General features: G+C 48.4%; 1 protein-coding gene across 2 annotated transcripts in view; it reads left to right on the plus strand.

Moving 5' to 3' along the window:
• The window catches only part of ZNF638 (zinc finger protein 638), a 52,653-nt gene extending 47,270 nt beyond the window's left edge, over positions 1 to 5,383 (plus strand). For both annotated transcript variants that reach the window (XM_075855584.1, XM_075855590.1), the window contains exon 26: positions 4,277 to 5,383. In XM_075855584.1, coding sequence (XP_075711699.1) covers positions 4,277 to 4,330 — 54 coding nt within the window. In that variant the 3' untranslated portion in view covers positions 4,331 to 5,383. The remainder of the gene's footprint in view (positions 1 to 4,276) is intronic.
• The last annotated feature ends 15,832 nt before the right edge of the window (positions 5,384 to 21,215 follow it).

Raw genomic sequence — 21,215 nt, forward strand, 5'->3', positions numbered from 1 at the left:
AGAAAGGTGCATGTGTGTGTTTTATTTATTTTAATATTCCTTTATGTTTTTACTTTATTTTTAAACTATAATGTACTGGCATATATCTATATACTGATAGTACACAGGCATATATCTATATACTGATAGAGCATACTGAGGTCTGTCCTAAGTGCCTGTGTACTAACAGGAAATATGGTCAGACCGCTCTGGGGGCCTTCAATGGACCCTGGGCTGTCTGCCCATATATGGTATGTCCCTCAATCGCGTCACAGGGATTCCTGTGACGCGATCCAGGGGCTTCCCCCCCTTCTCATTTTCCCCTGAAGTCCGCTTTGATCGCAGCATTCAGGAGAATAGCGGCGGAGATGAGAGGTTTCTCTGATCTCCGCCGTTATAGAGCGGGGCTGCGGCTGAGTAATACAGTCATTGCCCCGCTCCTGACCGTAATGCATGCGCGGTCACATGAGGTGATGCGGCCGGGGCTGCACTAATGAGCGGCGGTTCAGGCACTGAGGAAAGAACATGGGGGTGTTTTGCAGCGCGCCCGCCGTGTTCTGTCTTTAGTGCAGCGCTGGTCACATCACATCATCCTGACGGCGCGCACTTGTCATGACTCGGGAGGAGGGCAATGACTATCACACAGCCGCAGCCCCGCTCTCATACATTCATGTGTCACACAGCCGCAGCCCCGCTCTCATACATACATGTGTCACAAGGCCGCAGCCCCGCTCTCATACATTCATGTGTCACACGGCCGCAGCCCCGCTCTCATACATTCATGTGTCACACGGCCGCAGCCCCGCTCTCATACATTCATGTGTTACACAGCCGCAGCCCCGCTCTCATACATTCATGTGTCACACAGCCGCAGCCCCGCTCTCATACATTCCTGTGTCACACGGCCGCAGCCCCGCTCTCATACATTCATGTGTCACACAGCCGCAGCCCCGCTCTCATACATTCACGTGTCACACGGCCGCAGCCCCGCTCTCATACATTCACGTGTCACACGGCCGCAGCCCCGCTCTCATACATTCACGTGTCACACGGCCGCAGCCCCGCTCTCATACATTCACGTGTCACACGGCCGCAGCCCTGCTCTCATACATTCACGTGTCACACGGCCGCAGCCCCGCTCTCATACATTCATGTGTCACACGGCCGCAGCCCCGCTCTCATACATTCATGTGTCACACGGCCGCAGCCCCGCTCTCATACATTCATGTGTCACACGGCCGCAGCCCCGCTCTCATACATTCATGTGTCACACGGCCGCAGCCCCGCTCTCATACATTCATGTGTCACACGGCCGCAGCCCCGCTCTCATACATTCATGTGTCACACAGCCGCAGCCCCGCTCTCATACATTCATATATTACACAGCCACAGCCCCGCTCTCATACATTCATGTGTCACACAGCCGCAGCCCCGCTCTCATACATTCATATATTACACAGCCGCAGCCCCGCTCTCATACATTCATGTGTCACACGGCCGCAGCCCCCCTCTCATACATTCATGTGTCACACGGCCGCAGCCCCGCTCTCATACATTCATGTGTCACACGGCCGCAGCCCCGCTCTCATACATTCATGTGTCACACGGCCGCAGCCCCGCTCTCATACATTCATGTGTCACACGGCCGCAGCCCCGCTCTCATACATTCACGTGTCACACGGCCGCAGCCCCGCTCTCATACATTCACGTGTCACACGGCCGCAGCCCCGCTCTCATACATTCATGTGTCACACGGCCGCAGCCCCGCTCTCATACATTCATGTGTCACACGGCCGCAGCCCCGCTCTCATACATTCATGTGTCACACGGCCGCAGCCCCGCTCTCATACATTCATGTGTCACACGGCCGCTGCCCCGCTCTCATACATTCATGTGTTACACAGCCGCACCCCCGCTCTCATACATTCATGTGTCACACAGCCGCTGCCCCGCTCTCATACATTCATGTGTCACACAGCCGCAGCCCCGCTCTCATACATTCATGTGTCACACAGCCGCAGCCCCCGCTCTCATACATTCATGTGTCACACGGCCGCAGCTCCGCTCTCATACATTCATGTGTCACACGGCCGCAGCCCCGCTCTCATACATTCCTGTGTCACACGGCCGCAGCCCCGCTCTCATACATTCATGTGTCACACAGCCGCAGCCCCGCTCTCATACATTCATGTGTCACACAGCCGCAGCCCCGCTCTCATACATTCCTGTGTCACACAGCCGCAGCCCCCGCTCTCATACATTCATGTGTCACACAGCCGCAGCCCCGCTCTCATACATTCATGTGTCACACGGCCGCTGCCCCGCTCTCATACATTCCTGTGTCACACGGCCGCAGCCCCGCTCTCATACATTCCTGTGTCACACGGCCGCAGCCCCGCTCTCATACATTCCTGTGTCACACGGCCGCAGCCCCGCTCTCATACATTCATGTGTCACACGGCCGCAGCCCCGCTCTCATACATTCATGTGTCACACGGCCGCAGCCCCGCTCTCATACATTCATGTGTCACACAGCCGCAGCCCCGCTCTCATACATTCATGTGTCACACAGCCGCAGCCCCCGCTCTCATACATTCATGTGTCACACGGCCGCAGCCCCGCTCTCATACATTCATGTGTCACACGGCCCCGCTCTCATACATTCGCGTGTCACACGGCCGCAGCCCCGCTCTCATACATTCATGTGTCACACGGCCGCAGCCCCGCTCTCATACATTCATGTGTCACACGGCCGCAGCCCCGCTCTCATACATTCATGTGTCACACAGCCGCTGCCCCGCTCTCATACATTCATGTGTTACAATGCAATACATGAAATGACGGTATCGAAACGTTTGGGGGTGCATGGTATCGAAACCGTATCGAAGTTTCGATGAATCGTGCATCCCTAGTCAGAAGCCTCAACGGTGGATCGATCAAATTAATTTGATCGCCCAGCCTTGGCACAGACAGAGGGCAGACATGGGGACCTTTTTGTTATGGTTAAAAAGTAACCCATCGGCGCCCTGTGATCGTGAGGGCTCTGATGTTTACCTTGATGTTTAAATTACATGTTAACTTTATTGTTTTGGTGATTACTGACGCGACGATACCATATATGTGTAATTTTGTTTTTTTTTTTTGTTTTTTTTTACACTTTTAGGCCTCATGCACACGAACGTATTTTTTTCCTCCCGTAAATACGAGCCCTTTGTCACACGTATTCAACCCGTATTTACGGACCCGTATTCTCTGCACTAATCGGCAGCCCCATCTCTCTTATCAGTGCTGGAAAGAGAGAAGGGGCAGCCGTTTCGGGCAGAGTTTCTGCAGCGATTGAAAGTAAAAAGTTCATACGTACCGTTGTCTTGGTGACGCGTCCCTCTCTTGACATCCAGTCCGACCTCCCTGGATGACGCGGCAGCCCATGTGACCGGCGGCAGCGGTCACATGGGATGAAACGTCATCCCGGTAGGCCGGACTGGAGGAAGAAGCAGGTAAGTTGACTTTTAATACTATTCGCTCCATCGGTAGTCACTGCCCCGGGTGCTGAAAGAGTTACTGCCGATCAGTAAACTTTCAGCACCCTGGACAGTGACTATTTACTGACGTCGCCTAGCAACGCTTCCGTAATTACGGCCTGCAATAGGACATGTCCTATATTTTTCAATGGCACAGGCACCTTCCCGTAAGCATACGGGGAGGTACCCGTGGCCAATAGAAGTCTGTGCCCGTAATTACGGCTCGTAGTTACGGGCGTTTTTACATTCGTGTGCATGAGGCCTAACTAAAATAAAACCACTTTTTAACTAATTTTTATTTAATATTTATTACTTTTTTTTTTTTTTTAGTCCCACTAGGGGACTTCACTGTGCGATCTTTTGATCGCTGCTATAAATAATGCTTTGGTATACTTAGTATAGTGTAAACGTGACTGGCAATCTAGTAGGATGTGCGTCTGTCTGGTACGGCCTAATAGGCATATTACCAGGCCCGGCCTTGGGGGCCTTTGTTAGGGCCCCGGCTGCCATGACACACCATCGAAGGCCCGCTATTGCATTTGCAGGCCGCTGATGGGTGACAGCGAGAGCTTCCTCCCTCTGTAAGCTACTTAAATGCTGCGGTCGCTGTCATCAGCCGGGCACCCGCTCCAGCCTGCGCGGGACACGAGGCCGCCGTGAAAAGGCGTATTGGTGGTCACTGACGGGTTAAGGGTTAAGCAGCTTCTACATTCATATTTGCCATTAAGCCGAATGTGAAATGTTAGTTTAATATTTTTCTTTTCTTTTTTTTCTAGAAACGCTTGGCCAAGCTGGACTCCTCGCCTGAACTGAAATCTTCCAGCACGTGATATGTCGGCGGCGCATCGTGAAGTCAGACGGATTATCGGGTCCATTGTGTACATTTTCTTAGGATAGACGTTTGTTGTCATATAAAGCGCTAGCGTAGGCCAGAACCGTTTACTGGAGCCTTCATTTTTATTTTTTATTCTATGAGACGTTGCCGGAGGAGACTCTTGGGGTATGTTCACACGGCCTGAAAAACAGCTGAAAATACGGGGACTGAACCATTGATTTCAATGGGAAAAACGGCGTTTCGTTCCCACGGGGCTGCTCTTTACGCGCAGACAGTAAAAACGGCGCGTAAAAAACCGCCATCACTTGAGCCGTTTTTCATTGTCGCATTAGAAAAAACGGCTGTAAAAAAACGCATCAAAAAACACGTGATGCGTAAAAAAAACGGCTGAAAATCAGAGGCGGTATTCCCTTGAAAACAGCTCCCGTATGTTACAGCGGTTTTTGTTAAGCGTGTGAACGCAGCCCTACACGGGTTCAGGGAAGCTTCTCATGTTACATTTGTGTTACTATTTCATTGTTGAGAGCAGAAAACGGGGTTCTAGTCCGGGACTCTGACGCGCCTCAATTACTGTCATCATTGGATTATTTTCGGTCAGGGCTGATCACCCCTAAACCCCCCCCCCCCCCCCCAGGATTTTTATTTGTAAATTTCATGAAGCTTTTCAGAGTTAATATTATTAACACTTTGTTGCCCTCAGCCGCTGAGGTTTTTTTTGGTTTTTTTTACTTCGCGGTCCCTCATCCGGAAAGTCATCACCAATTTGTATTTTGATTGAAAAATAGGATAGAAAAGTCTCCTCGTCTATTGTTTTTGGTTTTTAAACAGGATCATTTTATAATAAGTATAGTTTGTGCCTCCGGGCGCCCGTCGAGTGGCTTTAATACTCCTCGGCTTAGTTACAGTTGAATTTAGGGCACACTTATATATGGGAATTATTATTATTTTTGCCGCACATTTTACTTTCTCCTGCATAAAAAAGCCACAAAAATGTGCAAAATAAAAGCTGTAACTAAGTGAGTTTCTAAATAAATAGAAAAGTGTTCAATTGTCTGGTGTGTCGTCCGACCTCTTCACCCCGACTCCTTACACTGATGGTGAATCACATCTTTCTTGTCCCGGCAGCTTCTCCTCCTCCTCCTCCTCCCCCCCCCTCCTCCACCTCCTCCCCCCCCCCCTCCTCCTCCTCGCGTGTGTATTTCTCCTGACGCTTTCACTTTCAATTTTCTTAAACTTTCCATAAAGTGAAAGGGAATTACAGCGGGTGTACGCCGATAGAAGGGAGCGGGACAGTTATTGTCTAAACATTATTGTCCGTGTGCTGCGTCCGGTATTGCAGCTCAACCCTACCAGATGATATTCTGGAGGGACCGGGCTCCATCACGATAATGGGGGGGGGGGGGGGCCTATGGTCCAGCAGTAGATCACCCCACCTCAGCCAAACACTGGGAATTAGGATCTATGTCTATATAAATGTAACCTATTAAACTTTCATTGATCTGTCCTGTGAATGTAGTGATAAAGTTACAATGCAACTAAAAGTGGACGTTTGTGTTCAGTATATAAACTATACGAACAAAAGTATTCCTCCCCCGCATGCTCCGGTGTTAACTTCAGTCCCCGTCGTCCGTCCGTCCCCCCCCCCGGTGTATAACATCCGGACGGGTCGTAGTACAGAGATCACTGACCCAGCGCGCTCCTGTAATAGGACGTCACCGGTGTAACAAGTCCGTTCCGGAAATTTCTTCCCACCTGGATTTTCCACCATCATCTGTGAGTGATATTATTGTAAAGTGGAAGGAAATGCAGCAACTCAGCCACGAAGTGCAGACCACATAACATTACAGGGCGGGAGGCAGAGTGCTGAGGAGCAAGTGCAGAAACGTCACCAAGCACAATGCCAAGCGTCAGATGGACGGGAGGGGTGTAAAGCCGCCGCCACTGGACTCTGGAGCGGAAACGTGTTCTGTGGAGTGACGCTTCTCTATATGACGTGTTCTGTGGAGTGACGCTTCTCTGACGTGCTCTGTGGAGTGACGCTTCTCTATGTGGCGTGTTCTGTGGAGTGACGCTTCTCTATATGACGTGTTCTGTGGAGTGACGCTTCTCTATATGACGTGTTCTGTGGAGTGACGCTTCTCTATGTGACGTGTTCTGTGGAGTGACGCTTCTCTATGTGACGTGTTCTGTGGAGTGACGCTTCTCTATATGACGTGTTCTGTGGAGTGACGCTTCTCTATATGACGTGTTCTGTGGAGTGACTCTTCTCTATATGGCGTGTTCTGTGGAGTGACGCTTCTCTATGTGACGTGTTCTGTGGAGTGACGCTTCTCTATGTGACGTGTTCTGTGGAGTGACGCTTCTCTATGTGACGTGTTCTGTGGAGTGACGCTTCTCTATGTGGCGTGTTCTGTGGAGTGACGCTTCTCTATATGACGTGTTCTGTGGAGTGACGCTTCTCTATATGACGTGTTCTGTGGAGTGACGCTTCTCTATATGACGTGTTCTGTGGAGTGACTTCTCTATATGGCGTGTTCTGTGGAGTGACGCTTCTCTATGTGACGTGTTCTGTGTAGTGACGCTTCTCTATGTGATGTGTTCTGTGGAGTGACGCTTCTCTATGTGACGTGTTCTGTGGAGTGACGCTTCTCTATGTGACGTGTTCTGTGGAGTGATGCTTCTCTATGTGACGTGTTCTGTGGCGTGACGCTTCTCTATGTGACGTGTTCTGTGAAGTGACGCTTCTCTGTGACGTGTTCTGTAGAGTGACGCTTCTCTATGTGACGTGTTCTGTGGAGTGACGCTTCTCTATGTGACGTGTTCTGTGGAGTGACGCTTCTCTATGTGACGTGTTCTGTGGAGTGACGCTTCTCCATGTGACGTGTTCTGTGGAGTGACGCTTCTCTATGTGACGTGTTCTGTGGAGTGACGCTTCTCTATATGGCGTGTTCTGTGGAGTGACGCTTCTCTATATGACGTGTTCTGTGGAGTGACGCTTCTCTATATAACGTGTTCTGTGGAGTGACGCTTCTCTATATGGCGTGTTCTGTGGAGTGACGCTTCTATGTGACGTGTTCTGTGGAGTGACGCTTCTCTATGTGACGTGTTCTGTGGAGTGACGCTTCTCTATGTGACGTGTTCTGTGGAGTGACGCTTCTCTATATAACGTGTTCTGTGGAGTGACGCTTCTCTATATGGCGTGTTCTGTGGAGTGACGCTTCTCTGTGACGTGTTCTGTGGAGTGACGCTTCTCTATGTGACGTGTTCTGTGGAGTGACGCTTCTCTATGTGACGTGTTCTGTGGAGTGACGCTTCTCTGTGACGTGTTCTGTGGAGTGACGCTTCTCTATGTGACGTGTTCTGTGGAGTGACCCTTCTCTATGTGACGTGTTCTGTGGAGTGACGCTTCTCTCTGTGACGTGTTCTGTGGAGTGACGCTTCTCTATGTGACGTGTTCTGTGGAGTGACGCTTCTCTATGTGACGTGTTCTGTGGAGTGACGCTTCTCTATGTGACGTGTTCTGTGGAGTGACCCTTCTCTATGTGACGTGTTCTGTGGAGTGACCCTTCTCTATATGGCGTGTTCTGTGGAGTGACGCTTCTCTATGTGACGTGTTCTGTGGAGTGACGCTTCTCTATGTGACGTGCTCTGTGGAGTGACGCTTCTCTATGTGACGTGCTCTGTGGAGTGACGCTTCTCTGACGTGCTCTGTGGAGTGACGCTTCTCTATGTGGCGTGTTCTGTGGAGTGACGCTTCTCTATATGACGTGTTCTGTGGAGTGACGCTTCTCTGACGTGCTCTGTGGAGTGACGCTTCTCTATGTGGCGTGTTCTGTGGAGTGACGCTTCTCTATATGTCGTGTTCTGTGGAGTGACGCTTCTCTATGTGACGTGTTCTGTGGAGTGACGCTTCTCTATGTGACGTGTTCTGTGGAGTGACGCTTCTCCATGTGACGTGTTCTGTGGAGTGACGCTTCTCCATGTGACGTGTTCTGTGGAGTGACGCTTCTCTATGTGGCGTGTTCTGTGGAGTGACGCTTCTCTATGTGACGTGTTCTGTGGAGTGACGCTTCTCTATGTGACGTGTTCTGTGGAGTGACGCTTCTCTATGTGACGTGTTCTGTGGAGTGACGCTTCTCTATGTGACGTGTTCTGTAGAGTGACGCTTCTCCATGTGACGTGTTCTGTGGAGTGACGCTTCTCTATGACGTGTTCTGTGGAGTGACGTGTTCTGTGGAGTGACGCTTCTCTATATGACGTGTTCTGTGGAGTGACGCTTCTCTATATGGCGTGTTCTGTGGAGTGACGCTTCTCTATATGGCGTGTTCTGTGGAGTGACGCTTCTCTATATGGCGTGTTCTGTGGAGTGACGCTTCTCTATATGACGTGTTCTGTGGAGTGACGCTTCTCTATGTGACGTGTTCTGTGGAGTGACCCTTCTCTATATGGCGTGTTCTGTGGAGTGACGCTTCTCTATGTGACGTGTTCTGTGGAGTGACGCTTCTCTATGTGACGTGTTCTGTGGAGTGACGCTTCTCTATGTGACGTGCTCTGTGGAGTGACGCTTCTCTATGTGACGTGCTCTGTGGAGTGACGCTTCTCTGACGTGCCCTGTGGAGTGACGCTTCTCTATGTGGCGTGTTCTGTGGAGTGACGCTTCTCTATATGACGTGTTCTGTGGAGTGACGCTTCTCTGACGTGCTCTGTGGAGTGACGCTTCTCTATGTGGCGTGTTCTGTGGAGTGACGCTTCTCTATATGTCGTGTTCTGTGGAGTGACCCTTCTCTATGTGACGTGTTCTGTGGAGTGACGCTTCTCTCTGTGACGTGTTCTGTGGAGTGACGCTTCTCTATGTGACGTGTTCTGTGGAGTGACGCTTCTCTATGTGACGTGTTCTGTGGAGTGACGCTTCTCTATGTGACGTGTTCTGTGGAGTGACCCTTCTCTATGTGACGTGTTCTGTGGAGTGACCCTTCTCTATATGGCGTGTTCTGTGGAGTGACGCTTCTCTATGTGACGTGTTCTGTGGAGTGACGCTTCTCTATGTGACGTGTTCTGTGGAGTGACGCTTCTCTATGTGACGTGCTCTGTGGAGTGACGCTTCTCTATGTGACGTGCTCTGTGGAGTGACGCTTCTCTGACGTGCTCTGTGGAGTGACGCTTCTCTATGTGGCGTGTTCTGTGGAGTGACGCTTCTCTATATGACGTGTTCTGTGGAGTGACGCTTCTCTATGTGACGTGTTCTGTGGAGTGACGCTTCTCTATATGACGTGTTCTGTGGAGTGACGCTTCTCTGACGTGCTCTGTGGAGTGACGCTTCTCTATATGGCGTGTTCTGTGGAGTGACGCTTCTCTGTGACGTGTTCTGTGGAGTGACGCTTCTCTATGTGACGTGTTCTGTGGAGTGACCCTTCTCTATGTGACGTGTTCTGTGGAGTGACGCTTCTCTCTGTGACGTGTTCTGTGGAGTGACGCTTCTCTCTGTGACGTGTTCTGTGGAGTGACGCTTCTCTATGTGACGTGTGCTGTGGAGTGACGCTTCTCTGTGACGTGTTCTGTGGAGTGACGCTTCTCTATGTGACGTGTTCTGTGGAGTGACGCTTCTCTATATAACATGTTCTGTGGAGTGACGCTTCTCTATATGGCGTGTTCTGTGGAGTGACGCTTCTCTATGTGACGTGTTCTGTGGAGTGACGCTTCTCTGTGACGTGTTCTGTGGAGTGACGCTTCTCTATATGACGTGTTCTGTGGAGTGACGTGTTCTGTGGAGTGACGCTTCTCTATGTGACGTGTTCTGTGGAGTGACGCTTCTCTATATGACGTGTTCTGTGGAGTGACGCTTCTCTATGTGACGTGTTCTGTGGAGTGACGCTTCTCTATGACGTGTTCTGTGGAGTGACGCTTCTCTATGTGACGTGTTCTGTGGAGTGACGCTTCTCTATGACGTGTTCTGTGGAGTGACGCTTCTCTATATGACGTGTTCTGTGGAGTGACGCTTCTCTATATGACGTGTACTGTGGAGTGATGCTTCTCTATATGACGTGTTCTGTGGAGTGACGCTTCTCTATGTGACGTGTTTTGTGCAGTGACGCTTCTCTATATGACGTGTTCTGTGGAGTGACGCTTCTCTATGTGACGTGTTCTGTGGAGTGACGCTTCTCTATGTGACGTGATCTGTGGAGTGACGCTTCTCTATATGACGTGTTCTGTGGAGTGACGCTTCTCTATATGACGTGTTCTGCGGAGTGACGCTTCTCTATGTGACGTGTTCTGCGGAGTGACGCTTCTCTATGTGACGTGTTCTGTGGAGTGACGCTTCTCTATGTGACGTGTTCTGTGGAGTGACGCTTCTCTATGTGACGTGTTCTGTGGAGTGACGCTTCTCTATGTGACGTGTTCTGTGGAGTGACGCTTCTCTATATGACGTGTTCTGTGCAGTGACGCTTCTCTATATGACGTGTTCTGTGGAGTGACGCTTCTCTATGTGACGTGTTCTGTGGAGTGACGCTTCTATATGACGTGTTCTGCGGAGTGACGCTTCTCTATGTGACGTGTTCTGTGGAGTGACGCTTCTCTATGTGACGTGTTCTGTGGAGTGACGCTTCTCTATGTGACGTGTTCTGTGGAGTGACGCTTCTCTATATGACGTGTTCTGTGGAGTGACGCTTCTCTATATGACGTGTTCTGTGGAGTGACGCTTCTCTATGTGGCGTGTTCTGTGGAGTGACGCTTCTCTATATGACGTGTTCTGCGGAGTGACGCTTCTCTATGTGACGTGTTCTGTGGAGTGACGCTTCTCTATGTGACGTGTTCTGTGGAGTGACGCTTCTCTATGTGACGTGTTCTGTGGAGTGACGCTTCTCTATGTGACGTGTTCTGTGGAGTGACGCTTCTCTATGTGACGTGTTCTGTGGAGTGACGCTTCTCTATGTGGCGTGTTCTGTGGAGTGACGTGCTTTGTAGGAGAGGCCTCTTTATCGTCTCACACGGTGTGACACCAAGTGACCAGTATGTGATACTAAGTATTTATATTTTGTGACATATATCTCACGTACATATACTGTACACATAACCTGATGTTAAGAGGCTCAATGTTCTGTGGTAGTGTCGGCACGGATTCTGCTAAGTGGACTCTGTGAGGCCCCATGCACACGGCCGTGATTGCGGGCACGGCTGGCTGCTGACGGCTGCCGCATTTTTGGGCCGTGCTCCCATACAAAGCATGGGAGCATGGCCCGTGAAACACGAACGAACGGACATGCGCCATAATTCCCAGCACAGTTGTACGGCACGGACACCCATCCATAGCGATACGGAAAGGTGTCTGCGACCAATAGAACTGAATGGGTCTGTAATTGCGGTCCGCAATTACAGAGAATTTTTACGGTCGTGTACATGGGGCCTTAATGTGTGGATTTTATACAGATTGGATCGGTTGTGTTTTGCAGCTGCGTTTACTTCGCAGTCAATTGGGAAACCCTTTATGGGGACGACGATGAATGTGCATGCTGAGGCCAGAAAACGTCTGCTGGTGAGCCCATCGCTTTGGGCTTCATTACAAATCCTAAAACATGCTAAATGGAGTTGTCCCAGAATCAAAAATATAACAAATCCACAAGATAGGTGATCGTTTTCTTATCGCTTGGACCCTCACTAATTGCCCGCGGATCTCGAACCTCCCGTTCCTCTTTACTCCTCGACCGCAGTGATGAGTACATTGAATGGAGTGGCGGTCGAGCATGCGTGCTGCAGCTCCGCTCAAAGTCTATGGGAATGATAAAAACAGCAGAGTACAGCGCTGCGGGGAGTGCTGGGAGGAGGATCTGAAGGGTTGGGACCCCAGCGCTCAAAAAACGATCACCTATCATGTGGATAGATGATCATTTTTTAATTCTGGGACAACCTATTTAGGGCTGAATGTGCATATATACCGATCAACCATAACATTACAATCACTGACCGATGCAGTGTATAACGATGATCTGGTTACATTGAGCCATGAAGGGGGTATTTTAGGCAGCAAATGAACAGTGTTCTTGATGTGTTAGAAGCAAGAAATATGGGTAAACGTAAGGATCTGAGCGACTTTGTCAAGGGCCAAATTGTGATGGCTAGACAACTGAGTCAGTGCATCTTCACATCGGCCGGTCTTGTCGGGTGTTTTCGGTATGCAGGGGTTCGTACATGCCAAAAGTGGTCGAAGGAAGGACAACCGGTGAAGCCGTGACCGGATCGTGGGCGTCCAAAGCTCATTGATACTCAGGGAGCGACGGCTAGCCCATGTGGTCCGATCCCACAGAAGAGCTACTATGGCACAACTTGCTGGAATTTTTTTTAATTCGGACTATGACAGAACATGCAGAGCATCGCAGATTCCTGTCCACTGCCAAAAGCAGTACAGTAGGCGCCTGAGAATCAGAACTGGTGCATGGAGCACTGGAAGAAGTCGGCCTGGTCTGATGAATCCCGTTTTCTTTTACATCATGTGGACAACCAGGTTTGAGGAACATGACCAAGAGTTCAAGGTGTTGACTCTAAATTCCCCAGATTTCAATCCGATCGAACGTCTTAGGGAAGTGCTGATAAAACAAGTCCGATCCGTGGGGGCCCCACCTCACAACTCAAAGAATCTGCTGCTAATGTCTTGGTGCCGGATACCACAGGTCACATTCAGATGTCTTGTGGAGTCCATGACTCGATGGGTCAGAGCTCCCCTGGTGGCACTAAGGGGGCCTACACAATATTAGACAGGTGGTTTTAATGTTATGGCTGATACACAATAGGAAACATCAAAGCTTTACTGTCGGGCCATATGAAATGAGTCCTCATGCTGACATGACCCTGGCTATAAGTTCACTGGGCTACTGTTTTGAAAGGCTGCAACTCCTCTATATTCCACATTCTAGGTTATATCCAACAGAAAGTCTTCACCCCTTAGGCTGGGTTCACACGTGGCGGAATTTCACTTAAATTCCGCTGCGGACACTCCGCAGCGTTAATCCGCAGCGGAGCCGTTTGTCCATTGACTTACACTTTAATTTAGCAGTGTTCGTTTAGACGAGGCGTAAAATTCCGCTGCGGAGCATAGGCTGCGGAGCGGAATTTGGTGTCCGCAGCATGCTCTGTCTGTTGCGGAGCAGTGGCGGACTCATGGCGGAATTTCTCCATTGACTTCAATGGAGATTCTAAATTCCGCAATGAAGTCCGCAGCTGTCATGCACATGTTATGTGTGCTGCGGATCCGTCTTGCTTTTTTAACTTGACATTTCTTCATTCTGGCTGGACCTATGTATTTCTAGGTCTACAGCCAGACTGAGGAAGTCAATGGGGCTCCCGTAATAACGGGAGCGTTGCTAGGAGACGTCAGTAAATAGTCACTGTCCAGGGTGCTGAAAGAGTTAAGCGATCGGCAGTAACTGTTTCTGCACCCGGGACAGTGACTACCGATCCCAATATACAGCAACCTGTAAAAAAAAATGAAGTTCATACTTACCGAGAACTCCCTGCTTCTGTCTCCAGTCCGGCCTCCCAGGATGACGTTTCAGTCTAAGTGACGGCTGCAGCCAATCACAGGCTAATAACAGGCTGCAGCGGTCACATGGACTGCCGCGTCATCCAGGGAGATCGGGCTGGATGCCGAAGGAGGGACGCGTCACCAAGACAACGGGCGGTAAGTATGAATTTCTTTGACTTTCACAAGGGAAAGTGCTGTCCCTTCTCTCTATCCTGCACTGATAGGGAGAAGGGAAGTACTTTTACCGCAGTCCGCAGCAGCTAGTCCGCATCAATTTACTGCACATTTTGTGCAGATCCGCAGCAGAATCTGCAACATTGATGCGGACAGTTGCGGAGGAAATCCGCCACATGTGGTCATGCCCTTACAAAAAAACAGCGCTCTGATCCTGTCTAATGCATCACCGCACTGATAATCATTCTATCAAAATTTCGCACTAGATGTAGCTTAAATTGGTCATAGTTATTTTTAAAGAAAAAGTGCAGATGTGGTATAACCAGAGAAACTAATGGTATATAGTTGTATATGTTCAGCTAGCATAAATGGCACAGCACCACGGGTATAGGCCCTTGCCACTAGGATGCTGACACTAGGTAGGAAAAGTCTTGGCTTTTCCCAGGCAGGCTGTACCCTCCCACACAGACACTGGCCAAATACGTTATAGTCTAATGTCTGTAGGAGGCAGACATGGCCTTATTCTCAGGTCTACCGTTTTTTTTTTTTTAAAGTTCTTCTCTATCCTTAGCGCTAGTGGGTTGTCAGCCTGTTCACCAACTCAATGTGGGGCCCGGGAAACCAGGCAGTTCCCTCCCCACCCTACTAGAAACCTAAGCCTGTCTATGTGGGGGATTATGTATTTGACAGTGGAGATCCTGATCTATGTAAGAACCATGTTCGTTATTGGTGCAATGAATTCCTTTTGTCGGCTTGGGAACAGGCTGGCACCAGTTTTTCTAGGGAAGTTTTTTTCTCCGAGGACCCTTCCATAGTTGGCATTGCCCATTTTCTGCCTTTTCCTGGTGGTGATTGAACGCGTGCCATTTTGTGCCGCTTGTTCAGTCAGCGCCCTGGCCTGGACTTTTAACTCGGTCCCTTGCGCCTTTCCCAGTCGGAGTACCTAGGCTGCACAATTTGATGTTCGCTGCCCCCTCTCTCCACTGCTACATTGGCCACCCTGAAGGGAGGCTTTCCACAGGAGGCGGGCTCTAGGAACGGGATGGAAACCAGTCCGCTAGGTTTTAGGGAGTTTGTCTTTTCCATCCTGTGGCATCACTTTTCTTCACTCTGGGTGACGGTGCCATCTCCAGGAGTGCTTCTGCCTCACCTTGTTTTCTATGGGCCATATTCAGATCGACCCCAGTCTTACGGGCGGTACACAGCACCTGGGGTCTGCTAGCCTAAGAGCTGCATTATCTGTTTTTTTCTCATGTCTCTTTTTTATTTTTTCATCACTGTTGCAGCACCCTCCAGAGGTTCACTTCCCTCAGACACTGTTAATTCTCTGTTAGTTGTCTTTCTTCTGTCCCTCTTCCCATGTGACATGTCGGGAGGATCCCATGAGGCAACTGGCACAGGTAGCCCTGGTTACGTACTATAAGTTTGTCAGGTGTAATAAAAAGTTTTCATACAGCCATTCTACCCCATTCTGCCCACAGTGTCTGCAACCCAGGACCACCAAGGATGCTACAACCCTGGGATGTGCACCCCTTAAATTGGCCAGGTTCTTTGCTAAGGCATCACTTGTGTTCAGACTCTTCCAAACCACGGTTGAGTCTTTGGAGAGCTTGCCTTCCCAGATAGCGGCCGAGCACAATGTCTCTCCTTCCCGACCGATGGACACTACATCGTCTACTTCTCGTGGTAGATCCATAACGGACGGAAGTACTAGGCACAAGTCCTGCTCCTCTTCAGGTTCCCTTTCCGGGTCCCCTGCTAGTCCTCAAAGGAGATGCTGTGGTATCTTGGAAGGTACAGTGAAGGAAATAAGTATTTGATCCCTTGCTGATTTTGTAAGTTTACCCACTGTCAAAGACATGAACAGTCTAGAATTTTTAGACTAGGTTAATTTTACCAGTGAGAGATAGATTATATAAAAAATAAAAAAAAATAAAAAAAAGAAAATCACATAATCAAAATGATATATATTTATTTGCATTGTGCACAGAGAAATAAGTATTTGATCCCCTACCAACCATTAAGAGTTCAGCCTCCTCCAGACCAGTTACACGCTCCAAATCAACTTGGTGCCTGCATTATAGACAGCTCTTACATGGTCACCTGTATAAAAGACTCCTGTCCACAGACTCAATGAATCAGTCTGACTCTAACCTCTACAACATGGGCAAGACCAAAGAGCTTTCTAAGGATGTCAGGGACAAGATCATAGACCTGCACAAGGCTGGAATGGGCTACAAAACCATAAGTAAGACGCTGGGTGAGAAGGAGACAACTGTTGGTGCAATAGTAAGAAAATGGAAGACATACAAAATGACTGTCAATCGACATCGATCTGGGGCTCCATGCAAAATCTCACCTCGTGGGGTATCCTTGTTCCTGAGGAAGGTGAGAGCTCAGCCGAAAACTACACGGGGGGAACTTGTTAATGATCTCAAGGCAGCTGGGACCACAGTCACCAAGAAAACCATTGGTAACACATTACGCCGTAATGGATTAAAATCCTGCAGTGCCCGCAAGGTCCCCCTGTTCAAGAAGGCACATGTATAGGCCCGTCTGAAGTTTGCAAATGAACATCTGGATGATTCTGAGAGTGATTGGGAGAAGGTGCTGTGGTCAGATGAGACTAAAATTGAGCTCTTTGGCATTAACTCAACTCGCCGTGTTTGGAGGAAGAGAAATGCTGCCTATGACCCAAAGAACACCGTCCCCACTGTCAAGCATGGAGGTGGAAACATTATGTTTTGGGGGTGTTTCTCTGCTAAGGGCACAGGACTACTTCACCGCATCAATGGGAGAATGGATGGAGCCATGTACCGTCAAATCCTGAGTGACAACCTCCTTCCCTCCACCAGGACATTAAAAATGGCTCGTGGCTGGGTCTTCCAGCACGACAATGACCCGAAACATACAGCCAAGCCAACAAAGGAGTGGCTCAAAAAGAAGCACATTAAGGTCATGGAGTGGCCTAGCCAGTCTCCAGACCTTAATCCCATCGAAAACTTATGGAGGGAGCTGAAGATCCGAGTTGCCAAGCGACAGCCTCGAAATCTTAATGACTTACAGATGATCTGCAAAGAGGAGTGGGCCAAAATTCCATCTAACGTGTGCAAACCTCATCATCAACTACAAAAAACATCTGACTGCTGTGCTTGCCAACAACAGTTTTGCCACCAAGTATTAAGTCTTGTTTGCCAAAGGGATCAAATACTTATTTCTCTGTGCACAATGCAAATAAATATATATAATTTTGACTATGTGATTTTTTTATTTTTTTATTTTTATATAATCTATCTCTCACTGGCAAAATTAACCTAGCCTAAAAATTCTAGACTGTTCATGTCTTTGACAGTGGGCAAACTTACAAAATCAGCAAGGGATCAAATACTTATTTCCTTCACTGTATGCCACAACAGGACATCACAGACCTCCTATTTGAGGCCTCCCTTGAGTCAGCCTGATTCAATGCCGGTACATCAGCTAATCTGTTTGCCACGTGGCATTCTATTTGGCTAAAATCCTGGCCGGCCAATCAAGCTTCCAAAAAAGCCACAGTAGGCATACCCTTTGATAGTGGCAGACTTTTTGGAAAACACTTGGACGTGATTATTTCTGAGGCTACTGGCGGTAAGAGTACTCTTCTGCCTCAGAAGTGCCCCCGCCATCAGTGTTCCCTCCGCTACAAGAGGTTTCTGGCCTTTCCTAACTCGTCTCATTTTCTTCTTAGAGACGAAGAAGACTGGTGTCACGTTTGGTACGTGGATCCACTGGGTCGTACCGCCTTAACGGTATGGCAGCTGGTCAACAGGACACAGGTCACAGTCTATAGTTCTTATAGGGTACCTGTGGTAGCTCAGACAGTAGCAAGACAGGCTCGGCTGGGACTAGGCATCAGGCAGGCACCAGGCGTGGTGTAGCAGGAGAGGCGTGGTACTCAGCGCAGCACGTCTTCAACTCAATACGGCACTTGGACCAGGATAGCACGGGATACAGGTTACAGGTAGCAGGAACGGGAAACACTGGGAATTGGAAAACACTTAGGAGGAGACCATTTGCAAAGACAGACTAGGGTAACGACAACAAAGCTCAGGCAATGCAGGGAGGGGCAGAGCCATTCTTATAGTCCAGGGTGATCTGGGAGCCATCAGCTCAATCTCACACGTGTGCGCTCTAGCTCCTTAAGGCTGGACTAAGCTCGCGAGCGCACCCTGGTGGTGGCTGCGGAACAGGACAGCCGCATGTGCAGACATCTCTGGAGAGAAGGGCTTCAACAGGATGGGAGGATTACGTGATCAGCGACCTCGGACGTTACAACTGGTCTCCCCACCGAGCCCAGATGCCCTTTCTTCAAGCCCAGATTTAGTCGCATTTCTGGAACAAGGTGAGTTCCTTTCGTCCATTGACATTCACGATTCATACCTCCACATCCCTATCGCAAGGACCCACCAGTGCTTCTTTCATTTTGCAGTAGTCTCAACATTTCCAGTATGTCGCCCTCTCCTTCGGGCTTGCTAAGGCTCTAAGAAGAAAACCAAGCTCCCGGCAACTCTCTTGGGGTTTTGCGCTAGGGTAGTCAATGTCATCTCTGAATGACCTGTTGGTGAAGGCCCCCGCCAGATAGGACAATCTTCACAGTCTCCACATCACTACATGTTGGAAAGGTTTGGCTGGATAATCAAGGACGAATCCTCCTTGGTCCCTTCTCAGAACATGGAGTTTCTGGAAATGATCTTCAACACCAGATCTGTGGAGGACAAAATCAAGACCTTTTAGGCAGAAGTGGCCCTCTTTTGACGGAACTCTTTCTCTATCCGCTTCTGCATGCGTGTGCTGTGCAGGATGGTATCGACATTCGAGGCAGTTCCGTATGCACAATCCCACTCCAGGCCCCTCCAGAGAGCCATCCTTCTTTGAACAAGTTGATTTCCCTGCCCTCTCGGATTCTCCAGAGGTTTGGCTGTGCGAGACCTCGAGGGCAATAAAGCTGGAATGGTCCTTCCTTCTCCAGTGGCTTCTCAACAGATACCAGTCTGTCCGGGTTGTGTGCAATTCTTGGTCTCCAAACGGTCCAGGACTTGGTGGACCAAGTCAACCTTACAGATCAACTTTTTGGAACTCAAGTCAATCTTCCTGGCCCTCTTTCATATTGGACTCCCCTTCTCTAGGGTCCCCGGTCAGGTTCCAGACCAACAACTACATGGCAGTTGCTTATATGAACCAACAAGGCTGCACCAGGAATCAATTGCCTCTGAGTGAGTCCTCTCAGATTCTTCTATGGGTGGAGTGTCATGTACCAGCGCTGTCAGCGGTCCACATACCAGTGGACAACTGTGCCCCAGGAGAGTGGTCTCTACACCCAGTTGTATTCCATCACCTTTGCAAAAAGAGGGGCACCCCAGACATGGTTTTCTTCGCCTCACATCTAAACCACAGGGTTCCAACCTACTTGACCAAGACGAGGGATCCCAGGGCCATCATATCGTCGTGCTTGTGAAACGAGTTCTCCATTTTGTATCTCCTACCTCCCCTTTCGCTCTTGCCCAGGGTGCTCAAGAGACCACAATACTGGTGGCTCCAGACTGGCATTGCCAGGCCTGCTCTGCTAACATAGTCTACCTGCCTGCAGACTATTGTTGGCATCTTTCAACTCAACCCGAACTCCTTTCAAAAACTCCGCTATTTCACCTTGCATTGTATCACAAGCATTTAACAGCATGGCTGTTGAAGCCGAGGTTCTGAGAGCCCAAGGTCTCTCTGAGCAAGTCATCCAGACAATGTTGAAGGCCAGATAGCCTTAATTAACCAAGGTGTACCACCGTACATGAACGACTTGTTTTTTCTATTGTGAACTGTGTAGTATTGATCCTATGGTAAGTTCTACATCTAGAATCCTGTCCTTCCTACAATTAGGCCTTGATCTGGGACGTAATTATATATGTACAGCTGGTATAAGTTACACATCTTCTTGTATATAGTGATATGGAGCATGCTGGTATAACCTGGGTATCTTCTGTATATAATTATATATGTACAGCTGGTATAAGTTATACATCTTCTTGTATATAGTGATATGGAGCATGCTGGTATAACCTGGGTATCTTCTGTATATACTTATATATGTACGGCTGGTATAAGTTAGACGTCTTCTTGTATACAATGTTATGTATCTTCTTATATATAATTATACATGTACGGCTGGTATAAGTTATACATCTTCTTGTATATAGTGATATGGAGCATGCTGGTATAAACCGGGTATCTTCTGTATATAATTATATATGTACAGCTGGTGTAAGTTAAACATCTTCTTGTATATAGTGATATGGAGCATGCTGGTATAACCTGGGTATCTTCTGTATATAATTATATATGTACAGCTGGTATAAGTTATACATCTTCTTGTATATAGTGATATGGAGCATGCTCGTATAACCTGGGCAGCTTCTGGTATATAATTATATATATGTACAGCTGGTGTTAGATATACATCTTCTTGTATATAGTGATATGGAGTATGCTGGTATAACCTGGGTATCTTCTGTATATAATTATATATGTACAGCTGGTAAAAGTTATACATCTTCTTGTATATAGTGATATGGAGCATGCTGGTATAACCTGGGTATCTTCTGTATATACTTATATATGTACGGCTGGTATAAGTTAGACGTCTTCTTGTATACAATGTTATGTATCTTCTTATATATAATTATACATGTACGGCTGGTATAAGTTATACATCTTTTTGTATATAGTGATATGGAGCATGCTGGTATAACCCGGGTATCTTCTGTATATAATTATATATGTACAGCTGGTATAAGTTATACATCTTCTTCTATATAGTGATATGGAGCATGCTGGTATAACCTGGGTATCTTCTGTATATAATTATATATGTACAGCTGGTATAAGTTATACATCTTCTTGTATATAGTGATATGGAGCATGCTGGTATAACCTGGGCAGCTTCTGGTATATAATTATATATATGTACAGCTGGTGTTCGTTATACATCTTCTTGTATATAGTGATATGGAGCATGCTGGTATAACCTGGGTATCTTCTGTATATAATTATATATGTACAGCTGGTATAAGTTATACATCTTCCTGTATATAGTGATATGGAGCATGCTGGTATAACCTGGGTATCTTCTGTATATAATTATATATGTACAGCTGGTATAAGT

Source organism: Rhinoderma darwinii, chromosome 1 (genome assembly GCF_050947455.1).
Source record: "Rhinoderma darwinii isolate aRhiDar2 chromosome 1, aRhiDar2.hap1, whole genome shotgun sequence".
NCBI lineage: Eukaryota > Metazoa > Chordata > Amphibia > Anura > Rhinodermatidae > Rhinoderma > Rhinoderma darwinii.